A 12480-nucleotide genomic window follows, 5' to 3' on the forward strand; every position below is an offset into this window, starting at 1 on the left:
AGGCAGTGATGTTAACGAATGTGTTGATTTTTCTTAAATGTCCTTGTGCACACAATGCATAATTTAATCAATTTCGAATCTTAAAGCTTACGATAAATGCTTCAAAACGTGTGTAAGAAGAATCATGTTCTTTTTAGATTTCAGTAAATTGCGTGTATGTAATGCTTGTTACAGGCTGTTACATTCACCATGGTGTAAGAAACCCGCAGTGACCCTGCATTACAATGATTCGTCAAGTCTAAATGGGGACAAATCATCACACTCCAAGCAGCCAAGCTTTGGCCAAGACATTGAAAAGAAAACACGAACGCAAACAGTTAAACAGTGCATGTATTTTTCACGTTTCGTTAAAACGTCTGCATCATTAAAGTAGCGACCCTGTTTAACAATTTGTACATCGTTGCTTAGAAGCAACACGACAGAAAGGAATCTACGGGTCTACAAACTTTACAGCAGAGATTGTCACCCGGATTGTTAGACAAACATAAGCTCCACATGCCAGAGCTTTTAATCAACGAACGTGCGGATGACAATGAAACGAGAGGAATGCATATTTACAAAGAAGCACATTTTGGTCTAAAAGACATTGCCTTTTTTATAGAAAATCAGTGTCACTTTTGTATCCTTCGTGGAAATATATACGTGCATAAACTAAATATCTGTAACATTACATTTCTGAACAATACCTGAAATATAAATTGTGTGGTCTTCCTATTTGAAAGGGGGAAAAAAACATTGGGGGGGCGTAAAGCAGTAATAAATATAACTTTAAAAAAATACAATCCCCCAACTCCCATGATGCACCCTTTCATAATGCACAAGGGTAACAGACCATGTAATCGTGTTCTCTATACACAAGGGAGAGGTCATATCGGGGACATTTGGGACATGAAGGAAAACCTTTCGAAGGACAGCATATGGAGTGGGGTGCCCGTGGGTTTCCTACGTGGAACATTGTAGACAACACATTTTTAAAAAGGTCAATTGTTGAGTGTAAGGACTAGAGAATTACCCTTTATATTTTTTCCACCACAGTGAACTAGTTGTACTATAAAATCAACTAAAAAGTGCAACCAATCCTAAACAAACGTTAACGCCCACTCTCTTGACCCTTAAAGTTGTAAAGGATGTGCACACAAAATTGGACCTTGGGCTGGGTACGAGTGTACAGCTACTAACGAAAACGTACGTGAGACAAAGACCAAATGAGAGGGAGTGAGAGAGCACCATCCTTTGCGCCGCAGCTATGTGGGGTGAATCACCTCTGCCTTCTGGAGCTGCTGCATCGGCTGCTTTCGCTTGAGGAAGCCCAGCTGCAAGCGACGCAAAGCACAATCTCATTAGTGCGGCAGATGACATCGCGCACCGCTCCTGACCGCCCCTGACGCAACTGCTGGTACACTGGCACCAGCGCAGTGTGTGGCCGTGCTTGTGCCTGGGAACCTAATGGGGAATCGCGGCGCCTTCCTGATAGGCTTGCATTATAAGAATGGCATGGATACCAAATGTACTCAGCTATTATTAAATGCGTACGAGGCTGTTGATGGGCATTATTTAACTATCTCGTATCACGATTGCTGAGCGCAGGCCCAAAGAGGCATATACGGTAACGCAAAGTGGACCACAACTAAGAATGCTAATTATCACATCAGATTCTAATCAGTCACTAACAAGGGAAGAGATTTCAAATGGTGAAGTTAATGGGAACAATGACTGGTAGCAATACAAGAATGATAAGGAAATGACTGAACAAAAGTGACTGGAGTGAACCAGCAGAGGATCATCTCTCAACTGACATACCATAAAGCAAGCAGATCTAATACATCTCTAGCCTGTACTCCCATTGCAGGAGAGGTGATGGATAAAGCATAGACTCACGATTAGTTTCCCACACTGAATGATGAAAGTAATCTGCAAAGCCAACATATATGATTCTTGAATGCAGAACTGTTGTTAAATTGGTGCACGTGTATTAAAACGTTTCTGCTCGAGCCTCGGTGGGATCCACACACATTTCGGCGATGCACTGTCGGTGTGTGCCGAGGTTACCTTCCACAGTGCCAGAATGATGAGCGCCAGCAGCAGCAGCCCTCCCAAGACACTCGCTAATATTATCCAAAACGGAAACACGTACTTCCCTCGCTTTATGACCTCCACGGTAACCTAAAAATAAACAACAAAGGGGAAAACTCACTCAGTTCGTTGGTGCTACTGCGTTTAGCAGTGGTGCACACTGACAAAAAAACCTGACATTTGTCAACAGTGGCCTTAAAAGGATAAATATATAATAGGCAATGTCGGCCAATGGTCCTTCATAGCACATCAGAGAGATATAGTGGATAAGTATTAGAGGCTGCACTATACACCATGGAGCCTGATACGAATTACATTTCACAAAAATACTCTTTAGTTCTTTCGGTAAAGTCACGTAGGTAGAAAAATAAAATACAAATATTTTTCTACCATAAATAAAATTAAATACAAATATATTTCTACCTCCGTGACTTTATCAGAAGAACAAAAGAGTATGGATTCCTGCAGTCACGAAAGCTTCAAATCAAGATTTCACAAAAATGTTTTCTGATGAAAATTTTGAAATTTGCCATATGAATAGTTACCCAAAAAACTCGGTTTAAAATCGTTGTGTGTGTATGGCACCATTAGCACTTCTCCATTGCAATCGCTGTACTGGAAAAGCCGAAGCTCTGAATCCCATCGATGTGCGGGGTTCGTGCACGCTCGACCACGCTGCGTGCGTGCGTACGTTCGTCGTGCCGTGTCCTTCCTTGATGACCATGAGCGAGGAGTTGAGAAGGTGCAGCGTCGTGGGCGCCACGATCCTCACGTGACTCAGCTTTCCCTGTGACAGCGAAAATCGCGCATCGCTAGAAATGTCTCCGAGCTCGACTTTCCATCGCCGTCCCCACAATTGCCGCCACTATTGTTGTCATTGTCATCAATCGTCATCATCATAATAACATCGTCAATGTGCCACACATCATGTTTGTCATTTTTATTACCAACATCATGATCATGGTCATCATCTGCTGTGCTTAATATTCTTTAAAAATTAAGGCCGATGTTGATTCCATCAGTGCTCTGCCTGTGGACACATTTTAAGATATTAGTTTAACCCTGGCTTTTCCAGGTTAATTATTACTTAAACACAGGAGAAATTTGTTTTATATTTAGAATCAGAATCTTTATTCAGACTGGAGGAATCCGATGAGCTATGAAGCTCCTTTTCACAGGTCTCCAGTAGGTGGAGTATACTACGCGTTAGTGAGTCAACCTCCGCACCTTGTGAAATGTGGAATTCCACAGCCTCGTCGTCACCTTGACCCCCAGCGTCTGATGCTTGTCCATCCGTTTTATTGTGCAGAGAAACGAGGCACATTTGGCCGTCTTGCAATTCTGTAAAACAATTGCACGCATTTAATTTCACTCGTGGGCTCAGGAGGCGAGCACTTAGCCGCCACCACCACCGAGGTCCTCAATTCAAATCCTCCGTGTTTCAGTTGCCCAGGATTAAACCATGTTCTCATGTGATGAGTTGTTGGTCTCAGCCCGGTCACCAATCACTAAGCAAACATACAATTGCATTTGGTGTTTCCGTCAAATGTGGCTAAATTGCAGCTCTAGGCCAATATTTATTTGATGGACATACAACACACACTTTTCAGGGCATATAAAAGGTGTGTCTCCTATGTAGCTGCAGAGGTCTACTGAAGTGACATTTTCTCGGGCCATTCTCTGACAAGAGATATCCACTGCTCGCGGTAGGAGTTACAAATTAAACTTTAATTGCATGGCACCAATAGCATAACTTGAATTATAATTGGTGGCGATAAAACTTAAATAAATGACTTTTTATTTGACGACCATACGTTTACCATTACACCACAGCTGACCAGGGGCTTGTGCCAAAAAATATTTAAAAAAACAACCCCATCCTATATACCATTCATCTCACTGTATTACTAACAGACTCCATTTGATTAATGAAGGCATTTTGGAGAATAATCAATGGACACAAACACACGTGCACATTAAATCTACAAAGACCACAATGTAATGAGACTAGACTCTAACGCTTTAAATTGATTGGAGGCAGTTTCATAGATGGGATGTTCGACGTACAGATATCCATGAATTAAAAAAAAACAGCTCTAATAAGATGTAGCAACCTTGTCAGAAACATGTATCACAGTGGTACATTTAAATAGCAATGTATCTTTTGTGTAAAAATCACTAAAAACAGTCGTTAATCACCACTGCTAGGTGAGCAAATGTGTTATATAAAAAATATTAAAATAACGTTTATTGTATCCAATAGATGATATTACGTCCAACTACGACCGATATCTTAAAGACATGGTATTTGCTTTTAGCATCTGGCAATTCACCAGCATTGATTCAAGCAAGCCTGACTGCTGTATGTTGAAACCGGTCCAGAGGTTGTAATGAAACAATCCTGCCAAGACGATTTACTTTTTAGATGTGCGAGACGGATATAAACGAAGGCGATATATTGCCCGCTTAACGATGTTGTTATTCTTGGGCTTAGGTGAGCTCACCAGTTCTCTCACAGCCGTGAAGTCCTCGGCCAGGTACACGGCACGTGGCTGGCTCTGAGCCACGGCGAACGGGTCGACGGCGTTCCCAGTGTGGCAGCGGACTTTGTGCGGCTGGAAGAGGCACGATGGAAGGAAAGAAATCAGTGCCTCCACCACAAACACTGCAACCCACACAACAAAGGCTCATTCTTAACAGCGTGCTTCAGACGCACCGAACCTCACAAAAATAATATTCAGGGCCTACCTTGGCTCCTCACCACCCTCAACCAGTATATATATACAAGGACTGTTTTCTTGGAATTTCTCTCACTTGATACAGCTATCGTGCTGTGACGGTTCCACCTGAAGACGGAAGCTTGTGTTGCCTCCGAAACGTCGTGATTTTTATTTTATTTTTTATTATACTTTTATTAATTTTAGTTTTTTTACCTACGTGACTTTACCGAAAAAACCTAAGAATACAACAACAACCCGTTTGTATATGCTGAAAATATGAACGCCATTGGATTGTGTTTTTACAAACACTTAATATTTTTTTACGTGGATAGATAGACATGTGAAGAAGATGCCCTGTCTGCTCATCATGTTTTGTCACTTATGATCTCCACAATGATACGAATGATAATTTTGTGTGAACGTGTTATGGGTTCAATGTGTGGAATTGTTTCAATATTTACGAATGCGATACACAAGCCGCTCTAACAATCAAGTCGCCACGCTGAACACACGACCACCGTGATGGCACCGCCATTGTAGGTGTCGTGGCCATGTGGACACTCCCAACATGATTAGATAGAGCTTAGAGACACCCACTGAATGTTGTGCCCCCGGGTCAACACACACACACGCAGTCAGCACACACACACAAAGTCAGTCCACCCAGCACACACACGGTAAATACATGAAGGTAGCACACGCCATCAGCACACACACAGCATCGACACAGAACAGACAGCACGCACACATGTTCAACACGCACACACATTCACAATTAGCACATTCACAGGATCAACACAACACATTCACACGGCCACATCACTGGAACGTCGGCTGTGGCATCATGTAAATTATTTCGCTTCCTGGAAGATGATACCGAATCGCTGGGTTTGGGCTTCAGTAGAATTTTGCATAGTTATGCAATATACATAATAATCTTAACGATGCCTAGGTGGATGATTATGTGGAATAAAATTATATAAAATAATGCAAACAGTCATGGTGCAATGTGCTTCAAGCCATTACTTCCAGCAGAAAACAGGCAAATTCTGGACCAGTTTTGACCATCTGAGTCTTATCAGCAGTGTCAATGTATGGCTTCTACTGACGGTATAATACTGCATGAAAAAAACTATGAACTTTTTTTGTACAGGACAAACCTTGCTGATGAGACTCAGGAAGTCAAAACCAGTCCAGGGCTTAGAAAACATAGGTCCAAATGAACCAATTGTCGAAATGAACATGGAGATTGTTTGGCGGTGAAATTAACCCTTACTGGTTAGTCCGTTTATTTTAGTTATTTTCTGTTAAATGAATACTTGGCCACAGAGTTTAATTGTGGCACGGTCGACGGGAGGAGCTGTGTAATGCAGGCGATCGCTGGCTGCGGCACATGTGCCATGGACAGGTGCTGCTGCGTGCCACCACAAACCGGGAAGGTGTCCACGTGTGTGATGTAGAGCAGCGGATTTCCTTGCTGCGAGAATGCTGGAATGGAGACGTTCACCTGAAGGTGCTCTAGAAGATACGGCCCCGTGTTCTGTATCTGCAGATGAGTACACGTGTGTGAGCAAAAGTATTGGCAAAAGCAGACAATAGGCGCCACAGTGGCGAGATATTAACTACCTCGCCGGGTATATTTGGAGTTTGCATGTTCTCCTGGTGGTCGCGTGGATTTTTCTCCGGTCCTTCGGGTTTTCCATCCACATTTATAAACAAGCGTTTCAACTATTTGGTTGCTATACATTTCCACGTGATAAGCCACTTTGTTGAGCTATCATTTGTGGCCAGGTCGCATCTGAAAAAGAGCTATATAGCTCAGTGGGCCTTACCTGCTAAAATATAAAATTGTTCGGTTTAGTTTTAGATTGGGCAAAGCCGACACGACGCACAAGGGGATGGTGTGGCCAGAACCACACCCGTTCGCCTTTGTCTCCCCGGTGCTGATATTTAATACACGCTGCACACCAGGCACTAGTTTAAGGCCGTGTCGACCTAGTGTTTTGAGCAGGAATCTAAGTCAGGTCTCCAGGTTCGAATAGCAATGCCCTAGCCACGACACAAGCACTCCCCACATATGCGAGCACGTGTGGTAGCACACATGGGATTCAACGGGTAAAAAGTAACGATTCACTCTGTCAGAAGTAAAATGGATTGTTATGATTCAGCTCTGTGCTTCGATTTTAAAACATATATTCTTCGGGCTTCTATGTTTTTTTTATTTGTTCTGCCTAGTTTGTACAATTTAGTTTGCTCCGTTAACTCGCATATAACATTCACATAATGTACATATAATTTAAATAAATCATTATTAATAATTTTAAATGATCAGTTTTTTTATATCGCGTCGTTCATACTCAAAGGCTGCCAGGCAGCCAACAATTGTTCTGCAGGTTCTTTATACTGTATATAAAGATGTCTTTCAGCCAATTGGTGAGTGTTAATACAAGTGGCAGAAAAATCATCAATGTTGATATTCATGATTATATGCATGTGGCATGAGCCGGAGAATAACTTTAACTCGATGCATTTATGCATCGTTATTGTCGATTTATGTCAGTTATGAGATAGACTGCCCAATATATTCTGCATGCAGTACAGAACACATTTCAGGTTATGTTTTCTGTCACGTGTTTACATAATGAAAGAACAAATGTAAAGATCAATGACGCACATTTCATGTCTAAATTTCATATTGAGTAATGTACCGATGAACCAATAGAATTGTGCGTGTAGTAATGTTTCGTGTTGGTAAAGTGCTGCCCCCTACTGTGGGATCTCCGAGGTAGCTCTGTGATGTCCGCTTCCACGGGCCATTCTCTAACAGGAATGGTTGCACTGCTCTCTGTGAGAGATCCAAATGGATTCTCTCGTGATGCGACTGACTGCGTGATTTGGGGTACAATTGGGGAGAAATTGCAAATAAATTTGGATTAAAAAAATATAATCTACTATGCTTGATTCGTCTAAGTTCCATGTAATTGGTTCTCGTGACTTCCGCAGCAAATAAAGGCTCTGCATTAACCACAATGGCAACTGAAAAAATAACCGAGAATCGGAACGCAATCCTGAATAGTGAAAATTCATCAAAACACAAGCAGTTGAGAGGATCGTTACATGACCAATATGTATCCCTGAAAACTATAGGGGGAATTGCTGTGTGTCTATTGAGATCAGCTTATGACACGGGCAAGCTTACTGTGATGGTGAATTTGAAAATCGTCCCAATGTCATTGAAGGACTTGATGATGTTGGGAGGCCGGACATCTTTAAGGATTTCAATGTATTCGATGTTGGTCTGCCTGGAACAATAAATAAATACATTTAGAATTACATATACGTGATGAAATACGTGTTGAATGTGTATCGCACTGCATCATTGGATAAAATAAAGGTGCATTTCTGAGTTATGTCTGAGCTTGTTCCATTGGCCTTGTAAGCTACTGATAGTTTGCAGGGGTATTACAGATAGGTTTTTGTCTGTCTGTTGTGCACGAATGCGCTGTCCAACCAAGTTCCTACCTGCCCTCTCCAAAGGAACGTGTTGTTGATTTTTGCCACTGACGAATGATGTTCATGTGGCCTATGCACACGCAATAATCCAATCCCCAATGGCCTCTCATCCAATCCAATAGACAGGACATTCTGATCCCACTTGAAGGTAAATTACTTTGCGTGAGAGTGTGGGGGTGCATGCATATATACAAGGTGCTCCCTAACTGCACTTGCCCCAACAGTTTGTTAAGGCTATACGGGGCATCTTTGTATTTGTATGCATATATACAAGGTGCTCGCTCACTGCACTTGCCCCAACAGTTTGTACAATGCGATATGGGGGACTTTGTCTTTGTTTGTATATTGGGGGATTTTCGTCTGTGTATGTGGGAAAATACACAGCAGCATATTTACGACAGCAACGCAGTCGCACACTCGATACGGTGATGGGATTGGCTCTGCATCACACCACCCAGCAGCGCAAGAACATTTAGAAACTACAATGTCCCAAAGGATGCTTATACTACATAATGCGATGATCAGGTTGTGTGTGACATGTTGTAATCCCATTACCAAACAATTGGCCATCGAAGAAGCACGCAGTATATACAAAGGTTAGGCTGAAATATTGCCGTGGATTATTTCACATTTGAACTCCTATTTGTTTATATGCACATCATTTATGTTAGAGGTACTGTTTTAGTCTTGAAATATGTATAGCAAAATACCAATGTAAATTGAAAAGTAAAGAAACAGGTTTAAGTATTTTGATGTTGTTGTCAAGACAGAGCATAGAAAAAATTAATTCAATCGCATGAACCAGTGACTACTTTAATGCAGCTTAGTGGTGTAAGTGTTGTACACGAGCCGCCCAAAAAGCACGCTCGATGGGACAGCAGTTTGCCCAAATCCGAGTGAAATGACACGAGCAAGGCTGATAATTTTTCACGTTTGGTGACTTTAACATTCATCGGCAGCAATTGCACTTTTTTTTACGACAGCCACAGCGGCTGGCAAAGTTCGAATGCACCTGAGTAAGATGGTGTCGGCTTGATAGCGCACGGGCAGCGACAGATGGAAGGCGTTGTCGTGCATCGTGTCCGGGAGCTCGTCGCTGTCGCTGCAGGGTGGCACGGATATTCAGCATTTGTTTTGTTGTTTTTACATAGGACACACCACCGTGAGCATGTGGTTGTCAAAAAACGCTGTCCACCAGACTAAACGTAAAATCACTTGAGAGAACCATCGTTTATAAGAAGACACAAAGCATTCCCAATGCGGTGCTTGCAAAAATAAAATCGCTGACATCCGATTAAATTAAACGATATGAATTATATATTGCCCTTTAGTTTCTGAGAAGAGAGCCTCGCTGAGTCTCAGTATTCATCCACAGGAGGTTCCAGCATTGGCATGTTTGGCCAATGCCATTGATGAGTGGCATGTGGGATGAAACTGGAGCACCCAGAGCAAAACCCATCACACAGTCGAAGTAATGGCACTCAATACTTCGCACAAATGTATCAAAGAATGCTGTACTCTCATGCCCTGGTCACTTCACAACCCCAGGTCATTAGTCCCACGAATAAAAGTGTGCTTCGAAATTTAACGTTTGCTATCATACGCAATTATCCCTTTACGAATGTTCAATAACAGCCATTTCAATTCCCGCATTCCGTGGGTTATAAAATGCTCTGCAAAAGTACAACGCACTCCACACTTGTGTCCAGTGTCAATAAATGTACACAAATCTAGTCTATTTCACATACACACATAAACCGGGCTATAAGATTAACCGCCTACTTTTGCTTTAATAATAAAGGGGTGAAAAGGGGCATTCTACAATCTGCACCATCGTAATGGTTTCATTGAAGCAGAAATGAGATACAAATGAAGTTTCTTCAAGTAGCCATTCAGGTACCACGCTGCTCAGTCTAATTTGACTATATATGGGCGCGTTGGCCGATGGCATGAGTAAATTACCACGGGGCACACTCCACTTTCGGACATTCCAGACTCGCTGCACGAAACCCCACGGCTTCCTGTTTCCAACAGTGTCAAGTAAACGCTGCGACAAGAGCTGGCAGTACATTTGTGTACCCGACTTATCAGGCTGTAATAACAACAATATCAACATGAAATATAACGAGACATTATTGGCAGCTTGAAGGGACACTGTACCTGGCCCTTGGTGGAACCGTGTTAACAAAGGGCCCACAATTCAACTCATCGACTTCTGGAATCCGATCTTTATTCACTTTTCATTACAGCATTCCTTCACGCTGCTGACAGGCAGCGTGAGAGGGACAGAGAGAGAGAGACACGCGCGCAGCCACGTGGCAACTTGGACCTCCGCTCTCGTGTGGCCTCCTCCTCTCTTCGTTCCAGTTCTGACCACGTGTTGCTCGTCTCCACCCCTATTTAATACCCGGGTCACGTGGTACGTTTCCACCAATCCTGGTTAGCCTCTATGTAATCTTCCAGACTCCGTCGTAGTCTCCTGGGACCACGCCCCTGACTCGTCTCCCCATTGGCTGTGGCTAAAGCCAGCAGAACCAATCCTCTACAAACAGCTGTCACCTTTCCATTACGTCAGGGCCACGCCCCTAGGCTTCCCCCCATTGGCTATGGACCAGGACCGGCAGAGCCAATCATCGTGACGAGTTGTAATCCGTCAACGACCCGGATATAACCTCACATTACACATGTGAGACGCACGTGGCTCAAGTGGTGGCTTTTTTGGGGGGGACGATCAAATGGTCAATGCTGTCTCTGCGCATTCAATATTTAAACGTGCGGTGAATTCGTACCTCATGGCTTCCATCTGAAAATCAATGTGGTTCAAAAGCGTCGTTTCGCTGAGCTTGAATTCAAACATGCGGCTGATCTGGAAGATGAAAAGCAGGCAGCGAGTTATGTGCCTGTCTAACGTGTCTGTCTAAATGTGTCCATGCCGCCACGCAAGACTCTGCTCTTAATTTTCATTTGCCTGTGGTGCAGAAAATCAAGGGTTAGACCTTTCGAAGCTTAACATTTGCAACCGGGTAAAATTCTATAGTGCTTTTCTCCCAGGAGGAATGGTGTTTGATGTTGATAAAGCAACTCTAAATAAATAGGCACTTAACAGCAAGTAATAATAATAAAAATGTACAATCGTTTACTATTTTTTATAGTCGTTTGTCAGTTAATTGCTCGATGAAGGCTTCCCCTTGCCACATACGTCGTGGTTGTTACGTTACTCTATTTCACCACACTTCGTCATTATGGGTTCATGGAGAAGGTGGGGTTCATAGCGCAGCCTGATAAACCATTGCACCACCACTCACCCCAAAAGCAAATATTTTATTTTATAATTATACAGTGCGGTGAATATTTGGCATCTATAACCATGCATTGATTCAGCAATGAACGTTGCTTCGGAAGTTGGCAATATAAACTGGCAATAAAAAGTTACTTTTGATTCATGTGTTGTGTGCAATTGGGTCATATAAGCCCTGCAGCCACTAGCGGTGCTACAATCACCAAAATGTCAATAAAAATGGTAATCTGTTTAAGTGAACCACGATCCAAATACGCTATAATCATGAGGATGGTTTAAACACACAATATTAGCAAATGAGAAAATAAGAATAAAAAGCGTGACATGTTACGATTTTGTATGGTTTCATTGCATCGTTATAGACAATAAGACTATTTAAAGTTTACATTAATCGATAGCCAGTAATGGAATTGTGGTTAAAAATGCAGTGTTTTAAATGTTTGCAGAACATTTGATAATGGAGTTAAAAGAATGTTTTAAAACGCTGTGGTCACCTTTACTGCCGAGCCACGATCCCGGCTCCCGAGTAAATTAAGTCGCTTTAATTTCATTGCAGCTTTGACTTGGTGCCTGCTTGCCGTTGTTTTTTGGCTGGCGTGCCACCCCACCCTACCTTGGTGTTGGACTTGAACACCGGGTAGCCCGCCTCGCACACTCGGCCCGTCGCGTGCGCCAACGAGTGGCAATTAATCTTCACCGCCTTCTCAGCCTGCCGCAGGGCAATGTGACAGCGCAAATTAGACTCGCCGGGGAATCCAAACGGCAGCGCTTTTACAAATCGGCTTTCGTGGCACTCGCAGACGATGAGGACGTCGACGACCAACAAAGGAGGCGAAGCAACAACATTTCTGTGAACGCGCAGAAGTCAGAATTAAT

General features: G+C 42.8%; 1 protein-coding gene across 1 annotated transcript in view; it reads right to left on the bottom strand.

The window, feature by feature from the left end:
- Positions 1-312: 312 nt before the first annotated feature.
- Positions 313-12480, bottom strand: part of LOC144721980 (integrin alpha-11-like) — a 62132-nt gene continuing 49964 nt past the window's right edge. The window contains exons 21-30 of the mRNA XM_078599997.1: positions 12218-12313; positions 11096-11172; positions 9319-9408; positions 7993-8095; positions 6226-6339; positions 4578-4688; positions 3301-3414; positions 2765-2860; positions 2050-2163; positions 313-1313 (exon numbers count right to left, since the gene is read on the bottom strand). Coding sequence (XP_078456123.1) covers positions 1245-1313; positions 2050-2163; positions 2765-2860; positions 3301-3414; positions 4578-4688; positions 6226-6339; positions 7993-8095; positions 9319-9408; positions 11096-11172; positions 12218-12313 — 984 coding nt within the window. The 3' untranslated portion in view covers positions 313-1244. The remainder of the gene's footprint in view (positions 1314-2049; positions 2164-2764; positions 2861-3300; positions 3415-4577; positions 4689-6225; positions 6340-7992; positions 8096-9318; positions 9409-11095; positions 11173-12217; positions 12314-12480) is intronic.

This window comes from Lampetra planeri, chromosome 13, assembly GCF_965212315.1.
Source record: "Lampetra planeri chromosome 13, kcLamPlan1.2.h2, whole genome shotgun sequence".
Classification (NCBI taxonomy): Eukaryota; Metazoa; Chordata; class Hyperoartia; order Petromyzontiformes; family Petromyzontidae; genus Lampetra; species Lampetra planeri.